This window comes from Ascidiella aspersa, chromosome 8 (genome assembly GCF_963924565.1).
Source record: "Ascidiella aspersa chromosome 8, kaAscAspe10.2, whole genome shotgun sequence".
NCBI lineage: Eukaryota > Metazoa > Chordata > Ascidiacea > Phlebobranchia > Ascidiidae > Ascidiella > Ascidiella aspersa.
Window position 1 is genome coordinate 3,246,886 of NC_139454.1, and position 20,654 is coordinate 3,267,539.

General features: G+C 36.3%; 4 protein-coding genes across 4 annotated transcripts; 2 read left to right on the top strand and 2 right to left on the bottom strand.

Annotated features, from left to right (window-relative positions):
- The first annotated feature begins 568 nt into the window (after window positions 1–568).
- Window positions 569–3,923, top strand: LOC146135180 (protein maelstrom homolog). The gene is made up of 5 exons (XM_083395699.1): window positions 569–742; window positions 1,367–1,480; window positions 1,877–1,961; window positions 2,252–2,401; window positions 2,845–3,923. Exons 1-5 carry the CDS (start codon window positions 569–571, stop codon window positions 3,921–3,923), a joined length of 1,602 nt encoding a protein of 533 aa, XP_083251825.1.
- A 1,576-nt stretch (window positions 3,924–5,499) lies between these two features.
- On the top strand, window positions 5,500–8,090 carry LOC146135181 (histone H2A.V). The gene is made up of 5 exons (XM_083395833.1): window positions 5,500–5,698; window positions 5,992–6,069; window positions 6,407–6,520; window positions 6,977–7,106; window positions 7,447–8,090. Exons 1-5 carry the CDS (start codon window positions 5,696–5,698, stop codon window positions 7,506–7,508), a joined length of 387 nt encoding a protein of 128 aa, XP_083251959.1. The 5' UTR covers window positions 5,500–5,695; the 3' UTR covers window positions 7,509–8,090.
- Window positions 8,091–11,494: 3,404 nt separating this feature from the next.
- On the bottom strand, window positions 11,495–16,184 carry LOC146135182 (N-lysine methyltransferase setd6-like). The gene is made up of 7 exons (XM_083395814.1): window positions 15,904–16,184; window positions 15,169–15,389; window positions 13,594–13,736; window positions 13,246–13,311; window positions 12,910–13,065; window positions 12,481–12,622; window positions 11,495–12,075 (listed from the first exon to the last, which is right to left on the bottom strand). Exons 1-7 carry the CDS (start codon window positions 16,116–16,118, stop codon window positions 11,654–11,656), a joined length of 1,365 nt encoding a protein of 454 aa, XP_083251940.1. The 5' UTR covers window positions 16,119–16,184; the 3' UTR covers window positions 11,495–11,653.
- A 606-nt stretch (window positions 16,185–16,790) lies between these two features.
- On the bottom strand, window positions 16,791–20,143 carry LOC146135183 (zinc finger protein 131-like). Its single transcript, XM_083395449.1, has one exon. It carries the CDS (start codon window positions 20,115–20,117, stop codon window positions 18,018–18,020), a length of 2,100 nt encoding a protein of 699 aa, XP_083251575.1. The 5' UTR covers window positions 20,118–20,143; the 3' UTR covers window positions 16,791–18,017.
- Window positions 20,144–20,654: the final 511 nt, after the last annotated feature.

Below are 20,654 nucleotides of genomic sequence, written 5' to 3' on the forward strand. Positions count from 1 at the left end.
ACAGTGTACACTTTAAAATTTAGCGCTCAACACATGAGATCTTGAATTGAAATGAAATGCAGACTGGGTGTGCCTAAACCATAATTGCACATTGTACACCTAAAACGTTTCCATATCTCAATGAAAAAATTAACAAGCAGAGTGCATTTAACATAAATTTTATTTTGAAGCGTTGGTTTAATAATTGTTTTAACGGGGTAACACTTGAATTAGTGAGCGTTCCGACCATTCCTCTTTCCGTAAATTAGTATTACCCATTTTGACAGTTGGTGTAGCAGTTAGCTGGAAAGTATGGCAGATGTCAATAAGACCTGCATGTGCATGGCCTAAATGATTAAGGTGACCGAATGCACCAAAGGTCATACCTACACCCCGCCAGTGTAGCATATTGGAAATTCGTGTGCATATTTCAATTTTTAGGGTTCAGGTTGATAAAAAATAGATGAAACTTGCCATACTTTACAGTTTACACAGTGGCCAGTTGCTTTCTTAACTTGCAAATTGCTTTTTACAGTTTTTAGCTTTCACTTTAATAATATAAACCCGACCCTTCTGCACCCAGGGAAGTATGTTTTCCGTAGGCGGACAAGGATTCGTTCAAAACAAACCTAAATCGTCAAAGAAAAAAGCTCCCCGGAATGCATTCAGCTACTACCTTGACGATGCCGTCATTGAGTTGCGAAGGGAGGGTAAAGTGGTGAATAAGGGGCAAGCCGTTCCCCTCGTACAGGACAAATGGAAGGTATATCACCCAATCACCAACACAATAAAAAAACTTTTTATAACAGTATTGATATTTAGTTTAATGATTGTATCAGCCGATATTCCACTCCTACTTATATATCATTATCCGTAAATTTAATTTAATATTTTACTATAGCTTTTACTTGAAAACGAAGAAATATTTTTTAACCTGCAATTTTTTTTGGCAGATTTTATAAAGTTTGGTTAATGATTCATTATTATGCAAAGTTAACATATAAGTAATGTATGGTGCAATAGATAGATAACTTGAATTTTATTTCAAAATATTTATAATTTCCTTTTCAGACAAGGCAGTTGTATACCTTGTTTATTGAAAATATGTTCAGATTTAAAGATTTGTCTGTCATATTTGAACAAAGCAGTCTTTTCTTTACACAGTTACAAATACATTACCATCTTTTATGACCGAGCTATTACCCTTAAAATCTACCACATTGCCTTTAATTCTAACAACAATGATATATATTTCTTAATTAATGTTCCGCATTTAGAAAATTTATCCAAACTGAAGTAAATAAACAAACACACATAAGAAACAAGAAGGCAAAAACACACATACAAAAATTTGCTGTAAAATCATGATTTTAACTTTATTTTGCAGAACATGTCACCTGAAGAAAAATCTGTGTATGAGGCGAGAGCCAGAGAGTGGAAAATGACAAACAGAAATCAAGTTAAATCGGGGAGACTGGACTGCACAGGGAAACGCATCGATGTTAGTTCATGTAGCAGTTGAAGTCTGTATTTTTTTAGATAAATGCGGACATTCGTTTTATAATTTGGTTGTACATAAAATTATTTAGTGTGAGATTTTTTAATATAGTATAAAGTCAGTAATCAACTGGGTAAATTCATCCAAAAAAGCTATTTTTTAGGTCTTGTTGTATGTTATGTGTAATTAATAATGTTACACAATTAGAAATTATGAGTACCTTTATTAGTTTTACTAATTATAAACTAATAAAGGTACTCATAATTTATAATTGTGTAACACATATTTTTTACATTTATTTTTTTATATTCTTAAGGTAAATTCAACATTTATCTTTAGGATAGTTAGGCAATACAGTTATAACTTTACATTTATAGCTGAATCGTGTTTTTCTTCTAGGATCGTGTTAACTTTGACGAACTATTGGAAAAGAAAAGGAAAGAAAACCGACAAGCAGCCAGAATGGAGTGGCCAAGAGGCAGTGGTATTAAACCATACACGTTTGCGTTTATGTCATTGATTCAGTAATAATATAGTGAAAAAAAGAAACCTGTTTCGACTTAATTAATAATGGTATTGTAAAACATGCTTTTTTTAAATGTGTTTAAAGTGCTACGTAAAAACTGGTATTCCTTAAATTGACATGTTTTCGGAAAAGTTTGGAAAAAGCCATAATTTTTTTTAATATATATATATATATATAGACAATTTTCTGTTTAGTTAAAATTATAACTCAACTGCTCCAATGTAAAATCTCTAACTTTTGTTTTGCAGAAGTTTGCAATGTCCACTTTTACATTATCTCTTTCAAATCACTGTTCGAATTGCCAGATGAAGAGGGTTACCAGCCTTGCGAAGTGGCGTGTGTCGATTACACGCTAAATGAAGGAATAATTCGCACCTGGCATCGCTTCATTGATCCAGGTATTATGGTGTAACTAGCAGATTTACCATCTAGTGAAAGTAAAGTGTGATTTATACTGTGATCTGTTCTTTTTTTAGATCTGTACTGTCAAAATAACAAAATACATTAAAAAAAATAAATATTAATTTAAAACCTATAATTGATATAATGAATTTTCAAAGCCAAAAAGGTTGAGTAAATCGACATCATCTTAATAAATAAATGTCAATATTGGTAAATTACTTTCATTTAATAAACGCTTAAGTGCAATGTGTTTAACCAGTGGTTTTCGACTGGTTTGCCATGAAACATAGTACAACTAAAAAAAATTTGCGAAACACATGGCGGTCTATTACGGAACAGCAGTGTTCCTCGAAACACCGGTTAAAAATAAAAATCTTTTGCCTTAATAAAACAAGTTTTTTATCTAACCTTTAAAACCTTAATTGTTTTACTTCCAAAGGTCAAGTCAAACTCGGTCTCGGCGCCGAGGTTAAGTTCTTTCGCGAAGCAACTCACAAAATTCCCGAGTCAGGATTCGAACAAGCAACCTCCGCCTATGACCAAGTGTGGCACGAACTGGTGAACTTCGTGAGGCCGCACGGAAACATAAACGGCAGGCTGCCGCCTCTCTACACACGCGTTGCAGAGCTGAGAAAAACAGTGTACTGTCTCGACTGGCTTTCAAGCATGGCTGGGATGGCAAACCGACTTCACAGCGTATACGAACTTGAGGATATAGCAGCCGAGCTGTTTCACCACGCTGGCATACTGCGACCCTCGCGTACCACCATTGAGGACGGCTGCTCAAGTTCTATGTTCGATTACGAGCGCAACACAAAATGCGATTATCACGACAAGCTAGAGTGTATTCACTGCGCTCTGCTGACCGTAAAGAAGTGCTGTTTTTGGATGAGCGATGCTCTCGCAACAATCTACGGCTTTGAGATCACAGACAGTCATCTCCCAGTACAAGAAGCACCCTCTTACATTGTAAGACCGCCGGAGAGCATTGTAATCGACGAGAGACCGCGGCGCAATTACAACCGGCCCAACCCGCTCGCTCAAAAGCCAAGACAACCGCCTTTTGTACACAACCAGGGTTTTCAATCCAGGGATATACGCTACCGTCCTACGTACGAGATTGTGCCACACGGTTTAGAGGAAGAGTCGTCCACAAGTGATGATTCTTCTTCAATTGCAAGCAGTTCTTCGCACTCTACAGTCACAAACGACGCAGGTTTCCGTCAAACTAGCAACCAGGGCTCCAGACCCCCTCAAAGGAGCACTATCGAGGTAAACCGACGTCCAAACATGAAGCCTAAGGTTATGGGTGTCATGGCGGCGCAGTTTAAGAGTAACCTTAACATCGCAAGCGGTGACGGTGTTTCTAGGGGTCCACCACCCGGTTTTAACTCAAGACCTGGGTCTAGAGGGGGTTATGAAGCTGATGATTCGTCAGATGCGAGCGAACCCCGAGTTTCCCAGCTTTCAAGGGTCGTGTCTTTAGGTCGCGGTCGCGGCGCCTATCTAAAGCGCTAAGCAAGTCTGCCTTGCAGTGTTAACCGACAGACTACTTTTCATCCTGCAGTGTTACTGACCGGTGGACTACTTTTGATTTCCTTCCCAGGCGTTTGGTCTGCGGACTGCGCTGTTTGGTTTATTTTCGATTTCTGTTCTATGGATTTTCATGCTGTGCTTGCCGCGGTTTCTGTTCTTATGCCTACGGGATTAACAAATCGTGTGGTGCTTTAGCCGCTGTTACTTGCCATCTGTGTAGCACCTACCTCGGTCATTTGTTAACCCGAAAATAGTGTCGGCCGTTCCATTCTGCTGTAACTATCGCTATTTCATATCCGGTGCTGATTTAACACCTCAAAAAATGCCGAAATTGCCACCAGACTTAATGCTATTTTTTTCTTCACACTTTTCTGTTTTCTGTACTCCGCACATCAGGGATTTGTGCTATTTCGTTCACTTCGTTTTAATAAATATATGCCCTTTTTAATGTCGTCCAATGTTGTCTTGGAAGCAGAACAACTGTTGATACCATAGGCGTAGCCAGGGGGGGCCTAAGGGGCCATGCCCTCCAAAAAAGTTTATAAATATTTTACTCTTAATACTTTGTTTTTTAGCATTTGTGAGCAGTACCACAACTGTCGATCACAGGAATGCCACACCTTCAATTGTCATGCACTGTTACGTCACAAACGATGTAGTTAATATTACATTTGCTATACATTAATGAAGTTTTACTACTTAAAAGTTTGTTTTTGCTGTTTGAATGGTTTTCTTGAAAATGGAGTAACACTCAGTCAGTTGCTGCTCGAAACGGTTTGCTAACATTGTTATTGTGGTGATCGTTTCGGCGGTAAATACAATGACTAAACAAAAAGTTCAAACTTTTTGGCCCCCACAAAAATTTTCGGCTGGCTACGCCACTGGTTGATACCAACAAAACACAACAATGGCAAGCTAGTATTGGACAAAAGTTTCAATTTAATTTACTATAGAAATGTTAACCGGCAAAAATACCAAATAGACAAGTTATCATAAAGTCGCTGCCTTTTTTTCTAGGGAAAAATATGTCGTTTCAAGTAAAACTTTAGCGGTGACTGTAATCAAAAGTTTTCCTAATATGGGCGTAAAAGTTATTTTAAGAGCGATATATCCACTTGATTTAAATGTAAATCAACAAGAGTTTATTGTACAAGAAATAAATGTCGTTACTTGAAGCGATAAAATTATTGCGGCCCAAACACACAAAAATAAAAATCGGCTTGCTGTGGTTTTATTTATTAGTTACAGTCATTGAAATTTGGCTTAATTTGGTCAATAAAGCAGCTAGCACTCCGATTGTTTTGCAATTAAAAGCTTTGTTATCAAACAGCTTTGCATTGTCTTAGCACACAAGCGGCGTCTAACGTGGCTGCAAAAAAAACGCCCCAAATCCTTTCTTTAACTCGAAGTTGCTGCGTTATTGTTTGGCGAAGTCCAATTACTGGGTGAAGGCAAAAAAGAAGAAGGTTTCAAACTGATATAAACAGGGCGCAAAGGGCGCGCAAAACACATCGCCAGCCAGCCGTCTTTGTTTTCAAGCAAGAGCCTCGTGACTTTTTTGTATTGTAAACCGAACGCGGGAAAATCGCGCCTCGCTTCGCCGCCGCCTTTTGTTCAAACGCCCGCTTTCGCGCGCGCTGATTGGTCCACTCCGGCGTGACGTCGACAGAAAAGAGAGAAGCGCTTGTTCCGATCTGTGACGCGTCATTTCTACTACGTCAGTCGAGTCAACGGTAGCAAGGCACAAAGACAAGATGGTGAGTGCTGGAAAATCCGAAAAGTTTGCCTACAAATGAAAGCGATCCGCTGGGAAACCCACCATAATTAGTTGCAGCCTGTCGCCAGGTTCACCTTTGCGCTGTTAGTTTTTGTTTAAAGGCCCGCGCCGCCGAGTAAATTGGAAAACAAAATGGAGTTTTGCTTTTTCGAAAAGACATCGCTTGCGGTGTGTTTGTTTAACTGCGCGTGCGCATAGAGGGCGTTTTCGGGTTCAACTTGTTGCAGAAATTCGCCTTTTCGCTTGGACTTAACGCTTTCGACTAAATTTCAGGCAGGAGGCAAAGCAGGAAAAGATTCTGGCAAAGCAAAGGCGAAAGCTATTTCAAGATCTGCGCGAGCTGGACTTCAGGTATTTTTTCAAGTTTTATTTTTTGCCTGCGCTCAACATTCTACTTTTTCGGCTGTATTTTTTGCAAAATATAACTTCGTTTTTAACAAATTTAGCATCGTTCTACAGTTTTGCTAAGGCATTATCGGAAATTTATTGTTATTCTTTTAAAAAATTACTTATTTTTACCCTTTTTGTCACATATGATGAATATATTCCTTCAAAGTTCTATGAAAAGAATAAGCTGATTTTCAAATGTATTCATACTCTGATGTGACTTTAAACAAGCTCAAAACTTGAAAAATATTAACCTTTGTAGATTTTAATCAAATGTAACCCTTATATTTTTCACTTTTAGTTCCCAGTCGGTCGTATTCATCGACATCTGAAAAGCAGATCAACTTCTCATGGACGAGTCGGAGCTACAGCTGCTGTTTACAGCGCTGCCATCCTCGAATACTTGACTGCTGAGGTGATAAAGTTATTTTTAACCTGATTTTGTGTCCACTTGATTGTTTTTTTATGTTTTTGTCACAAATGATGAATTTATTCCTTCAAAGTTCTATGAAAAGTGAAAGCTGATTTTCAAATGTATTCATACTCTGATGTGACTTGTAGATTTTAACAATCTTTTTTTTAGATGTTTAAGCAAAAGCTGAAATTATGCTTTGCAGAAGCATAAAGAACTGAAAAATTTGAACAATAACCTCTTTAGTAAACTAAAAAGAATAAATAAATTTAACTTTTCTGTAAAAACAACTGAATTAGAGCATTTTTCTAACAATGTTTCTATTAGTAACAGCAATAAATCAACAAATAAACTGAAATTATATAAACAACATTCCAACAATTGGATTTAAACAATTTTGCCTCACAGCGCCAGATTTTAACCAAAATGATTTTAAAATATACTCATTTTTTACTCTAGGTTCTTGAATTGGCCGGTAACGCCAGTAAAGATCTTAAAGTGAAGAGAATCACTCCTCGTCATTTGCAGCTGGCAATCAGAGGGGACGAGGAATTGGATTCACTCATCAAGGCAACCATCGCTGGAGGAGGTATAACTTTACTCTTTTTTTTTGTGTTTTCATGTTACATGTGTGGTAATACAGTATTGCTTTGTTGTGGCAAATATTTTAAAATTAATCTTAAACTTTTTTCTAGTTATTTGCATGATAAACTTTTCGGCCTGGCTTATTAGCAGGGAATAGTTCACAAAACTCAATAAAGCTCAGGCTGTCAAGCCTATAGAAACACTAAGAAAGTCATGATTTCCCAAAAAAGTCCCTTTGAGTTAAAAAAATTCTAAAATAATAAACTTTGATTGTTGTCTTAAATACACTGTATATATTGTTACTTAAAAATAGATAATTAAAGCAATGCTTGTTTTGTCTTCAGGTGTGATTCCACACATCCACAAATCTCTCATCGGCAAGAAAGGACAACAGAAGGCCCCTTGAACGGGTTTGGGCTTCATCGAACCCAAAGAAAGAGAAAGAAATGTTTTTTGACCTTAGAAAACCTTTTTACAAAACGGAATACAACTGTAGCTACCCCCATCAAAACGACTAAAGTATGCACGCACGCGAGAGACTATTCCATTTGTGAAACGAAAATGAGTGCACTGCCTTATAGAAAGTATTTTTTATGTGATTCGAAGGCACCAAAGTTTGCAGGTTAAAGGCATTCTTACCTCGTTTTTTGGCCTGGTATATCAATGTAGATATAGTTTTCTTTGTCATTTTGTTATAAATGTACATTTTTCTAATACTTAGGAAAAAAACGTTTCGCGTCTGTACTGCATATCATTTTATACCCGTAGATTTATTCTGTTCCGCTGCTAATTTTTCACCAAAATTGGAAAACGACTCAATTCAAGCGAATTTTATAAATCTAACCTTGGTGGAAAATACAAATTTTATCTTGTTACGATTTTTCCAATCCATTTCTGGCAGGTTTTTTTAGCGTTTCGTTATACGCTTCTGTTTGTTCAGTAATTTTGCGCAGGACTTTTGTTGAAATAAATCTGAGTTATTCTCATAGCTTTTGTATTGATCAGTGTAACTTAAGGATACAAGTGTGACAGATGAAATAAAGGTGCCAAGTTTAAAAGCAAATCCTCTAACGATATTTGTAGTTCAATCACTCTATTCTCATAGCTTTTGTATTGATGTTGCCAAATTAAAGCCCCTTAAGCTTTTTAATTCAGCAAATTTAATCCTATTGAGAAGTGTATGTTTTTTAGGCATAAATTGAGTATATCCCCATAGAAATTTCTGACATAAACAGCAGGGCTAATAGAAAAAAGTTTGTACGCAATAGGTCCAGCCTTTAAAATAACTCAATATTAGAACTGCGTTAAAAAAAAAACAGAAATCGAATATATAGAATTAAGTTAAAGAAATTGTTGATTAATTACTAAGTAAGTTTCCGCTAGGTGGCTAAAAACCAAGGTTGAAAATCCTAATTTTATTAGTTTTAAATAAAAATGTATATAAAACCACTTTTACACCCTGCAAGATGATTTTGTTTAGGAAACCTTAAAGAAACGTACTCATGGTAAAATTAATTCTGGGCAAATGAAATTTCACAATTACAGGCCGCTCTTTGAAAGATATAAATTTGTGTAAAAGTTCACACGTCATTATTGGGCGCCATTACTGCATTTGATGCTAGCTGCTACGCATAACAAGTTAACAACTATAAAAATGTTGTATGATCTGCAGGTAAACAAATTAATCAGTGCTCGTTTAGTTCAGGTAGATTACCTCCTAAAATACAGTATTTCGAGTTAAAGTGCTTCTAAATTTGTTTGGAGTGTGGTTTGCTACGATTCAGAGAAAAAGCGCCAGTTATTTACCATGACCTTTTTGAACTAACGACCGGCTTAAACGAATGTTTCAATACTACTTGGGCCGGATTATTCTAGCCGTAAGAGCATTTAGGCTGCCTTAGGAATTTAGTGCTCAGAATATTTGTGGATGATGGTATAAACAAGCTTTGGCCCAATAACAGAGTTGCATTTGGCGAAAGTATTTAACTTTTTAAGGATTATTATTTCATGTTCACACCACCTTGTACCACGTTGTAACACCACCATATGTCATTTTTAAGAGCAGTCATTTCGAGGACACTGAAAAATAATGTCCGGCTTCTTGCATATTCAACAGAGTTTTTGGCAAAATCCTATGTTAAGTCAAACAATTTCCTGGCGACAGATTAAATTTTACCCTTTTTAACACTGTTTTGTGTTGAAAAATTCAAGGAAAACGTCAGATATTTACGGTGTGAGTCTACGAAATTAGGCTACCTTGCTTCTTGTGTGTTTTTTGCTTTCACCAAGAGGCGAAAGGGGGGTAAACTGTAATTATTGCCACAATTAAATACCGTATAGAAAAATAGGCACTTGCCCCCCCCCCTCCTGGAATTTTAAAATGCGATTTAGTATTATTTATAAGTGTAATATATATTACTTATGACGGTTAAACATATTGTACATTATCCATTGCCCCCAGTGGCGTATCCAGGGGGCGGGAGTTCTTACACCCTTTTTGTAAGTGATATTATCGTTTTTTGTTCGTTTTTGTCATGGTTTAACAAACTGTTCGAAGCGGCGTGCTTTTTAAGTAATTGGGTCACGCGTCTTAATCTAATGCGAAACCAAGATCGAGCGCAAAACGCCGTTTTTCGTCTTTCGGTTGTTCGACCGTAAACGCTGGAAGTTTTTTTCTCTTTCGTTATTTGTTTAGGTTGACTGATTAGCAAGTGTGTATTCCACAATTGACAACCCTAAGTCAAACCTTCTTTCTTTTTTTCTCGCTGAAAAACGTCGAGTTATACGCAGTATGTTCCTCGCCATTCGGTCTCTGCGCTAATATCCGATGTTGGTGTAACATCGACATTTGTTTAACTGAAGCAGATTTTTAAAAGGAGGTATAATGGTGACTGTCGTGCGCGTTTTAAAGTCTCCCTTTTAAGTAATGATGGTTAACGCAAAATTTTGCTCTTTAAGCATACTCTAAGACCACGTGCTAAGTGTGCAATGGACACAACTTATTTCCCCTCAACCGCAGCTTGTAATTTAGCTGACTTGGCACACAGCTCGGCACAGATGTTGCGCTAATCGCGGCATAATAACACCCGGAAAAAACGATCTCCGTTTAGTATTGCAGGTGGTGAACTTGTAATTTAGCGCTCGTTCCGTTCAACTTGAAATCTGTGCTGCTGATAGTCGAATTATGTGTGATTCTACCACAATTAAACACACATATTTTCAGGTCTTGGTTTGTTTTTTTGCCCGAAGTTAACGATTGCACAGCGTGATTTCGCAGCTGGCGCCTGACAGGATTGTCGACGACGCACGTGGTCGCTTTTGCTGGACGTATTTGGTTGTTTCTGATTTGTTTTTTTATCACGTCTTGCAATCACCATTCTATGACGTCATAGTGTCACTGTTTTATGACGTCATTATTCATTAACGTCATACGAAAAATAGGGGAATTCCCTAAGTTGAAAATTCAGGACCCCCTTTTTGATTTTTTGGTTACGCCCCTGGAAAATTTTCTGCGGGCGCCCCAGGGCACCACGTAACATTCTTCGACGTTTGATAATATCGGATTGGGAAAAATGGAAGTATAGATACTCGTCCGATACAATTGGGGCATCGGTTCTGATTCGATAGACAAGTGATATAGACCTAGCTATATAAGGCATTATTTATTATTCAACGAACCGATTCAATCTTGAAGGTAGGCCTGTCACGCCAAAATTGGTCCGGTCGGATCGATTTTGGCGTTGGAACAGCCGCTAAAACAGGTCTGGCTAGGGTTAGGCCGGACCAGTTTTAGCCTAGCCGGATCTGTTTTAGCGGCTGTTCCAACGCCAAAATTGATCCGACCGGATCAGTTTTGGCCCCGGACCAAATTTCGCGTTACAGGCGTATTTATCAAAGAATAGTAGCCTAGGCTAACAACCGAAAGAAGCCCAACTGAGCTTCCAACACCAAAGCAAATTTTGGATCAAAAACCTTGAAAAAATCCTTTGCTTTTTTGAGCAAAATAATAACGCTATTTTATATCGGATCAAGATAGTCTCTGACATCCTTTTTGGAACTACTTTTTTCTGGCATTAGATGTTATTGTGACCGTACGCCAAGTAAACAAGTTAACCGTTTTTAAAATACGGTACTCACTTTGTCAGTGAAATTTCTTTTAAGGATTTTCCGCTCACAGTTTCTAGTTATGAATGCGGAGCCACTTACTCTGCGATAGGATGCAATTTCTAAAAATAAATCCGTATCGACGAAAAGAGTTGGTCGGCCTGATAATCTTGAGCATTTTTTATAATAGATTATTTTTAATTTTAAATAACTTGAGCCTAGGCTTACAAATCCAACAATAAGGTTAGCTTTAAACAACGACATCTTGACTAGACAGTAGACATGGTTCATCATCACAGCGGAGCTGGAGCTACAGGCTCAGAGGTTAAGCTAGTCTAACACTTATATCGCTTCCTGTTGCATCCTGCATACGTTCTAACCTTAAACATTCAGTGAATGCCTGTATAGTAAGCCCTACATTGTGTATCGAATTGTTATGTTTCATTTCTATTTGTTAACGCTATGTAAAAACAGCTCTAAAATACTCCTTTGTCCTGTAACCAGAGAATTGACTCTATCGTATCTCCACTGGTTTAAATCGTCGCCTAAAGTAAGTGATCGCACAGAATCAGCTTTATCGAAGTCAGGGTGAAATTCCTTCAAGCGCTGGTCAATGACTTTGCTCCAAAACGATTTGTTTCCTTTGAGCATTTTCGAGATTTTCGCAAACGACACGACCTCAAAATCCGATTCATCCTGATCAGAGTCTTCAGAAGAGTCGGTTTCCCATTCTTCTCCACCGAAGTCTTTACAAAAACTGGAAAACTCTAGCTCGGACATTGGTAGAACTTTCATGAGAAGCTTAAACTCGCCACAGGTCAGGATTCCGTCTAGTCCAACTGTGATCAGGCTAGTGTCCGACAGTTCGCCTGGAAATGGAAATAGTTGCATTTAATTGTGTGCTCTGGGTGAACATTTAACAGTGTGCTCCTGGTAATTGTAAAACCCGAGCATGAATACCGCCATACTTTACCGATCAACTGAGTTAAATAAACGTCATGGATAAATAATTGATAGTTCCAGTTTTGTAAGTTTGGTAATGTGCAAATTTTGTTGGCTAAACTATCCTATTTGAGTGCGCCTTAGAACAGATAGCTACTTTTGGCTTAGTAGATTATTTTCAGTTTAGTTTTATAAACCAAATAATTGCGATTTGTCACACAAACATCAAATTGCCCTTGAAACATTAAGGTATTGGCCACAGGGTATGAAGTGAAAAAAATACATTGAGTCTCCTAAAGCAAAATAAAATAAAAGTAATTTAAAAAACCTACCATCACTTTTAAGCCATTTAATTTTTTCATTCAAATTAGGAAACGCGTTTTCCAACATTTCCAAAACATCGTAAACACTTTTCATTTGCAAATCAACTGTGTCATACACATTCAGGGGCTGTTTCTCAACAAAACCATACATCTACAAAGTTGAAGTTATGTAATATTAGACAAATGTTTGTAGGCTACATTTTTAATTAACAATAACATATACCAGAGGTTCTCAAGCTGTGCATCGTAATGCCACTCTGTGACAATTGAATTTTCCAAGGGCGTCACACAATGATTATGTTTTGTAACTATACTCAATAGTGATAATAAAATACTTGGCAATATTATTTTCCATGACATGTGCATTGGAAATCATTGTTATAACCAATGCCATATAACAAGTTCATGAAAAAGTATAAGCAAGCTGATGAAAAACACCTGTAAGAGTTGCCAGTTAGCCAGACTTCCATATGTGTTGTATATTTCCTCTCCAACAGAAATTGTTCTCACGCACACCATTTTTAAACTGGTTTCATCAAATTGAAGATGTGCGTTGTTTTTCGCTGTGTGATTTAATACATCGGCCATTGGAACCTAATAAGATACATAGCTCACCCGATACCTTTTGAAACTTTGTATTATTTTAAATAGTTTGAATTCGAAATAAAAAATGTAATAAATTGAATAAGTTAAAAGTAAAGAATAAATTAAAGTAAAAAAATTGATACTGTGTTTTAGCAAACCTGTCGAAACAGAAAAAAAATTCAGACGTACCATAACCGGTGAAACGCAGGCGTCATTATTTGGATCTGTAAAACTGTAAGCCATTACAAATGCAACCTGTACAAAAAAATGGAACAATTTTTATTTAACTAGTCAAACAGTGCAACTTGGTGTTTATAATGTTTCCACATACTGTATTAAAATATATGCACATACTGTAACACAAAACCTAACTTTTTTATTTACAAACTTTTTTTATTTTACAAAGTTCTTTGGCTTTGTTTCATAAAATGTTGGAATTCATATTTTTTTATTGGAAAATGCATATATTTTTTGTATATTATATATTTGTTTAACTGATTTAAGCTGCATATGTTTATTGTAATTTTTACTTCTTACCATATGTTTATATAAATCTAAAGTGTGAATCTTAGGATCAAATCCCAGTTGTGAATGCTCCATAATAAAAGGTAGAGCAACATTGTTGTACTCATCTTTTATTGCTTTAACATCACGTTCGACAACCTCTGAAACACCAGTGCCTAAATACAACACACAAATAAACAAATATGCAATTAATTAATAAAAGTATATGGCGTCATTTTAAAAATACAACCAGTTCATACTAAACAATAAGTTAAGGATTTTGTTGGAGGGTTTGAAAAATGTAGCAAAAAATAATCAACGTGAATCAAGACAGATATAATAAAATAGGAGTGTTATCTTCAGTAAGTGTGGCTGATACAAGTTTGTATCGAAACATCTTAATCAAGATACTGTCAATCTACTCGACCTTTTTAGCTTTGAAATTTATTATTAAGCTACATTACAGATCCGTGCATAGTGTACCCAGGAGTGTTATAATCAGGGCTGGGGAGCCGGAGCTGGAGCCCGGAGCCGGAGCCCGGAGCCGGAGCCATTGTTATTATTTTTGTGGAGCTGGAGCCGGAGCCGGAGCCATTTTTATCATTTTTGTGGAGCTGGAGCTGGAGCCGGAGCCCTTTTTATTATGTTTGTGGAGCTTGAGCCATTTTTCAATTTGTGGTGCTAAAGCTAAGAAATTATATTTTGTTCCATCTTCAACGATAGTAGCCAAAAGCAATTTTTAAAACTTGCCATTGAATAAGTGACTGGTGGCACCGGAGCTGGAGCCGGAGTCATTGGGTGTGTGTTTGATGGCTCCGGAGCTGGAGCCAAAGGATATAAGTTTTACTACTCCGGAGCTGGAGCCGGAGCCAAAGGATTGAGGTTTACAACTCCGGAGCTGGAGCCGGAGCTAATGCTATTTTACGGTGGCTCCCCAGCCCTGGTTATAATATGTAAATATTGTTTTAACAAGCCAACTAGTCGAAAGATTCTTCGATAATCGCCAAAACATTTTGAGTTAAACCACAATTACCGAAATAAGCATCGGAAATATCTTATATTATCTGAATGGCAAATGCCTTATGGCAAGTATTAACATCGGTTCTTGTCTAACAGGGTTGTATTGGGTAAATCCTAAATTTATTTGTACATATCAGTAATGGCCTTTTGTGAAAGCTAACTAAGCCACATTTTTACTAAACAACATAGAAAATATAATATAATTATTTGATTGTTGTAGTTTGGTTAATATTATGACAGGGTTGAAAATTTGTAGGTTTTTACACAAAATTGGATCGCTGACTTCTTTTATTATAATTCTAAAACAAAATAGTAATGCCATGGTCAACACAATTAAACGTGGCTTTTTAATTGTCTTTGTTATAACACTTTGTAAACACATTTTAACCTAGGTTTACAAATTTAAAGAATTTTGGAAAAACAAAGGTTTTTTTCAAAGACTTTTCTTGTAAATCAAGTCAAAGACATTGTGACGAACATGAATGCAAATTGGGCAGCCATACTTGGTCCCCAATGTATCTGTACTTGGTAATAAAAAAAACAAGCATAAAAAATTCCTAGTAACTCGGTCACCAAAACAAATCTTACCTTGAAGCCATTTTTTACATGTTTCGCTCCAAAACAAAGGCTGGTCCATGCACGATACATCAGGACAGAAGTTAAGGTACGGAGCAAATGCTGAATCTTTGTTGGTGAACTCGTAGACTAGACTCAGGACCAGTCGTACCCAGTTACTCTCGCTTTCCAAATTCTTGTTACCGAACAGAGAATCGGAAATGCTGCAGGTCTCTTCCCACAGTAAAGCAGATCTAAATAAACATCTCAGTGTGAAATCTCAAAAAATAAAATATCAAAATAAAAACGTTGATATTTTAAAAATTATGGAAATGTTTCGATCAAGTCTAAAAAAAGTTGTACCACTAGCCAGACATAGAATAAGATACTTAGCTTATAAAACTTAAAAGTTGTAATGTCAGAATACAGCAAATTGTCCAATATTCTATGCAATTTTTTGCCCAGAATAAAGCAGATCCAAAAAATAATGTTATAAATCTCTGAGTAAACCTATATGAATGTAAGATTTAGAATTATTTTATTTAAAAATATAAAAAAAAAACAGTTATTTTATACAAAACATAAATTATTTTCTAATTCCGGCCAATTTCGAAACAGAACTTCTTATTTTTCTTGTTAGCATTTGTCAAACATACAAAACAAATCTTCTAGGGTAATTCTAAAAAAATGTGGAAAACAAAGTTCAACTGGAAGAAGTTGAGAATTGTAAATCATAATATGTGCTATCGTTTAGAAAAATTATTTTACCTTGGAATTTCAAATATACACTCATCAACTTCAATTTGGCTTGTCGCAATCATCCCATATCTTGCTACCATTCCATCTTTTACAACTTTTGCCTTCGGAGAAACCTTCAAATCGACACTGTCCGCCCATTTTAGGAAATTAGAGATTAAATCATCTTCTTTTTCATTTGAATTTGGATGCTTTGACTTTTTAGAAGGGGGAGCCGCATCAGTCATATTAGCCACAGAAACAAGCTCTTATGTTGTTTTTATGATTACTCCTAGTTGGGAATTTTAACATGAAAAAACTTGGCTAAGAAAAACCCAGAAAATTGTTAAATCGGAACTGAACAGAAGTATAAAGTTCAACAGGTTGTTAAGAACAGAATATGGTAAAAGTAAACTTCTATGGAACACAATACACATTTTTTATTGTAATTTCAATAAAAATATCAAAGCCATAATATTCGATAAAATCGACATTTCACAATTTACAGATGTTTCAGCAATACCTCATGCCATCATCAGTGGAAAAATCTGTATGTTTACTATGTTCACAACAAAAAGTAAAAAAATAGGACTTTCATACACACTACGTACAAGCATGAAGGATGAATTAGAAAAAATTTAAAGCCCAAAAATTACTTATAAATATGAAATTACCAACATGTATGCTTGGAAAGTCACACTAATATACATAGCTGGCAGAAACAACTCGATTAATTTTTTTTGTTTAGGCTTGAGTTTCAATAAGTGAAATATATATATTTTTCTGTTTGTATGAACATTTTAGAAGATTTTAACATATGTTGTTAACAAAAATAGAAACAAAAAAAGCACAAAAAGACAACCAAAGTACAAACAAAACAAGACAGAATGTATCTGTTTTAAATATATTGTGGCAACAAATGTTAAATGTATACGTATGTCTTTGCAACATTGCTAATTTAATGTCAGGCACAAACATAGTCGGCCAAATTCACAGCTTATTACTTTGTCTGTATTCACAATGATTACAACTTTAAAAGAAGCAAGAACATTTCTATATATTTTGCATATTTACAGGAGGTAGCACCTACAGACTATACAACTATCATAACTTAGTAACATATGTAACTTTTAAGATTAATTCACTCCTAGTTGGTCAACTAATTACAATAACTGATATTAAAAAAGTATTATTTCTAAATGATTTATTTGGGAAGGTATTTAACTTTGTTACTTATGTTACTTTTCATTTTAACATTTTGTAATAAACCAAACACAAGATATATAATAACACCAAAACATGACAAAATATTGGTAAACTGAGTTCTTTGTCACCAACAGCATTATAGATTAAAAACAACCTGACAGGTTGTAACAACAAAAACTTAAAAATCATATGGTGGCCGTGGCTATTATCTAAAGATGAATTGCCATTGGTGCCACAGGTAGCTAAAAAGTGTAACGGCAGTTTCATTGTCCAGTATTTCAAACCATGTTTTCTTTATTTTTCCTTAGTGTAGCCCTGAATTAATGTTGACCAACTGTCATTCAGTAGTTCAGTTAAGCACACCAAAAACAACTTTAAAGAAAAAAAGTTTTAACATTTTGCTACATAGATTTGCTATATGCACATCTTTACAGAAGAATTGCAATCTCAATAAAAACAATTTTTTACATATCCATCCTGGTCACAACTTTCTAAAACAAACAAGTACTTAGAAAAACTTGGAAAACCATTTAAAAAGAATGCTACAATGCATATTCTTGTTAAATATATTAACATTAAAAACTAAAATATGTTTCTTAAAAATACTTGTTAGAACACAGTCGTAAAAAAGGTACCTGTATTGAAACCAAAAAACTATTGTACACTAGATTAACTGACAACATAAACCTAATGGTAAAAATATGATCTATTATTTGTCGGATTGCCAATTTAAAAAAACAGGCACTAATACATAAAAAGCACAGATAAGGTTTTACCAACAGTCATATTGTTTGTTCAATTATTGAGACAATAATTAATGGTTAAAGCTACACCAAAACTTTAACCATTAGATATCTTTACAAACTTTTATTTAACAAAATCTTAGAAGATCCTTAAAAAAATAAAATTACAAAAGTATGTTTGAAAGTTAGGTAAAAATTCTACACCTTTTCTTTGGGACCCACATTGATTTCATTGCCTTCAATTTGAAAACAATCATTTGGCATGTCGCCATGTAACACAACTACAGTTGGAAGTGGCTCGAGGCGAGAATGTTTTGGCGTTTCAATCATGTGCTCATCAGCGAGGTGCGACTTCAGCTCACGCCTGCTTGAGAATTTATCGTCGCACAACTGGCAAACAAATGGCTTCTCCCCAGTGTGTTTTTTAATGTGTTGCTCCAGGCATTTTCGTGTCTGGTACGGCCGCTGACAAAATCGACATGTATCGGCACACATAACTGTGTTGTGGGAAACGTATTCCGTCTCGTTGTCGAAAACCCTTTCACAAATCTGGCACATGAAGAATGTGCTCGATGGGTGAGTGAAGTCGGCTTGGTCCGAAGTTTGAATATCACTTTCATGAAGCTCCATGTGCTTATTCAGCCAAGCTTCCCTCGTAAAAGTCAGATGGCATATCGGGCATTTCATTTCTTCGGCCAAGCCGTGCTCTTTCCGGTGTTCCGAGAAATGAGTGAACTCAAAAAACGACGCTATACACTTGTCGCATTTGAAATAGGGCGTTTTCGTTTCGCGGTTAATGTTTGCAAGCTGATTCTGTAGATCCCAGGGTTGATCTTCAATGGGAATTTGATACGCTCTTGCTTCACTGGTAATGCGCTTTTTTGTTTCCGAGACCAGTTCGAAAACGTTTATCCCCTGTTCCTTTGCCTTTTGTCCACATCGAATGAATGCAGTATTTTCACTGAGGTGCGTAAAAAGACTATCACCCCTGGTAAACGCTAGGTCACATATCGGACATGTAAAAGGTCGTTCGCCGGTGTGAATTCGGACGTGTCTTTCCAGGTTTACTTTCGACTTGAAAACCCGCCTGCAATATTTACAAGTGAACATCCAGCACTGCTGGCAGTGGTCTATAATCTTGTCGGTGCTGTAGCAAATGGTGTCGCAAGTTTGACAGCTGAAAATGGTTTTACCGTCTATTTGTTTTTCAACATAGTGGCGCCCAATGTGATTTTTATATCCTTTAGCAGTCCGAAGCCCTTTTGAACAAACAGGGCAGGTTTTGGAAGGTAAAATACCTTCAATAGCTGGATCATTCTGACTGGCAGCGTAAACCTGACTGTCGAGTCCAGTGTTAGATTTCTGGCAGAAATCCAAATGTTTTTGCAGAGTATCAAGGCGAGTGAACTTACCACGGCAGTATTGGCATTCAAATGGTTTTTCTCCGGTATGCCTGCGATAATGACGCGAACAATTACTGGCCGAAGAAAACAGCTTTTCGCATATCGCACACTGGTAGCGATTAACTTCAGGAAGAAAGAGTATATCTTGCTCATGAAGCTTTATAAGTTCCCTTTCCATTTGATGATATTCAGAAGCTGGCGGTCGTCCTTTTAGTATTTTCGAACCGGAACTAACACTTGCATTTCTTGTTATTGATGCTTTCTTAGTATATTTTCTTTTCCTCACTCTACCAGTGGCAGACTTTGGGGTTGAGGAGTTAACTTTTTCCTTTGCAGGTGAAAAAGTTTTTCCTCGTAATTTGTAATTGCCTGTTTCTGCGATTCGTGGGTCAGTTTCAATATCATCGTTGCACGACACAATGCCAGTTCTGCTGTCCAACGACTGAACATCATCGTTGCTTATTTCCAACAAGTCGATGTCTTCTTCAGTTTCCTCAACAGTTTCACAATCATCTTCAAGATCACTCGCCTGCATTCTTTGTATAAACTTATCTGTCAATTTTGATATTTCTGTTACCTGAAGGTACTTGCCCACCAGTACAATCTCGGCTAAATTCGGCTCGGTCAAATCAATTGTGCCGGTGTAAAGATACGTTAAAACTTCAAAAAAGGTTTCAGGACGGGATAAAGAAAGTTTAACATTAAGTAATTTTTCTTTGTTCTTGGGCAAAACTTTACGGAAATAGCCGCTACTGGCCAAAAGCACTGCCTTGTGCGCTGGGAAGTGGTGGTTGCCATTAAGGTTGATTACGGTGTCACAAAACTGATTTTTTAGCCTGAATTCATTTAAGGTGTCCAAGACATTGGCAGCCAAGTTTGGGGATGAGTAAATCATTGTCAAACTCACTCAAAATCTAAGGGTTTTAGTTACTGAAAACATAAGGAAAACAATTATAACTTATGAATAACAATGACAATTTTATACCAAACTATATAGGTAAAATGCTGTGAAAGATTTGATAGAACGCAGTTGCTAACACGATTACATTCCATGATTTGTCAGGCCAATTTTTTTTTGGTTGAAATCACTTGCCAAAATTTTACAATACACCAGCAGTTTTAATTGTGGCAAGGTGATAATTTACGCAAAAAAACTTCACTAGTTATGGGCAGCATCTATGCCAAAGATCTATGGCAAGAAAGCACTGGAATGCCATCAGGGTTGCTAATATACAGTAACATTTTTTAAGGCAGGACATCAATCCTTGTTCTGTTAGCTAAAGTATAAATACATCTACTGGAGCTGCAATAAAAGGTAGTAAAAGTTACATTTCATGGCGATTTAACTTACAAAACTTCTGTTTAGTTTGCTTGTTTACTCTGACCAATGACAACCAGTCGTCAAAACAGTTTTACCGCATAACTAAAATTG

Coding starts and splice junctions, on each gene's coding strand:
- LOC146135180 (XM_083395699.1), top strand. CDS start 569: ATGTTTTCCGTAGGCGGACAAGGATTCGTTCAAAACAAACCTAAATCG. Junction 743..1,366: donor TCGTACAGGACAAATGGAAG/GTATATCACCCA, acceptor TTTATTTTGCAG/AACATGTCACCTGAAGAAAA. Junction 1,962..2,251: donor GGAGTGGCCAAGAGGCAGTG/GTATTAAACCAT, acceptor TTTGTTTTGCAG/AAGTTTGCAATGTCCACTTT.
- LOC146135181 (XM_083395833.1), top strand. Junction 6,070..6,406: donor CTGCGCGAGCTGGACTTCAG/GTATTTTTTCAA, acceptor TTTCACTTTTAG/TTCCCAGTCGGTCGTATTCA. Junction 7,107..7,446: donor GGCAACCATCGCTGGAGGAG/GTATAACTTTAC, acceptor TTTTGTCTTCAG/GTGTGATTCCACACATCCAC.
- LOC146135182 (XM_083395814.1), bottom strand. CDS start 16,118: ATGACTGATGCGGCTCCCCCTTCTAAAAAGTCAAAGCATCCAAATTCA. Junction 15,390..15,903: donor TGTATATTTGAAATTCCAAG/GTAAAATAATTT, acceptor ATGTTTATTTAG/ATCTGCTTTACTGTGGGAAG. Junction 13,066..13,245: donor CCTGCGTTTCACCGGTTATG/GTACGTCTGAAT, acceptor GTATCTTATTAG/GTTCCAATGGCCGATGTATT.
- LOC146135183 (XM_083395449.1), bottom strand. CDS start 20,117: ATGATTTACTCATCCCCAAACTTGGCTGCCAATGTCTTGGACACCTTA.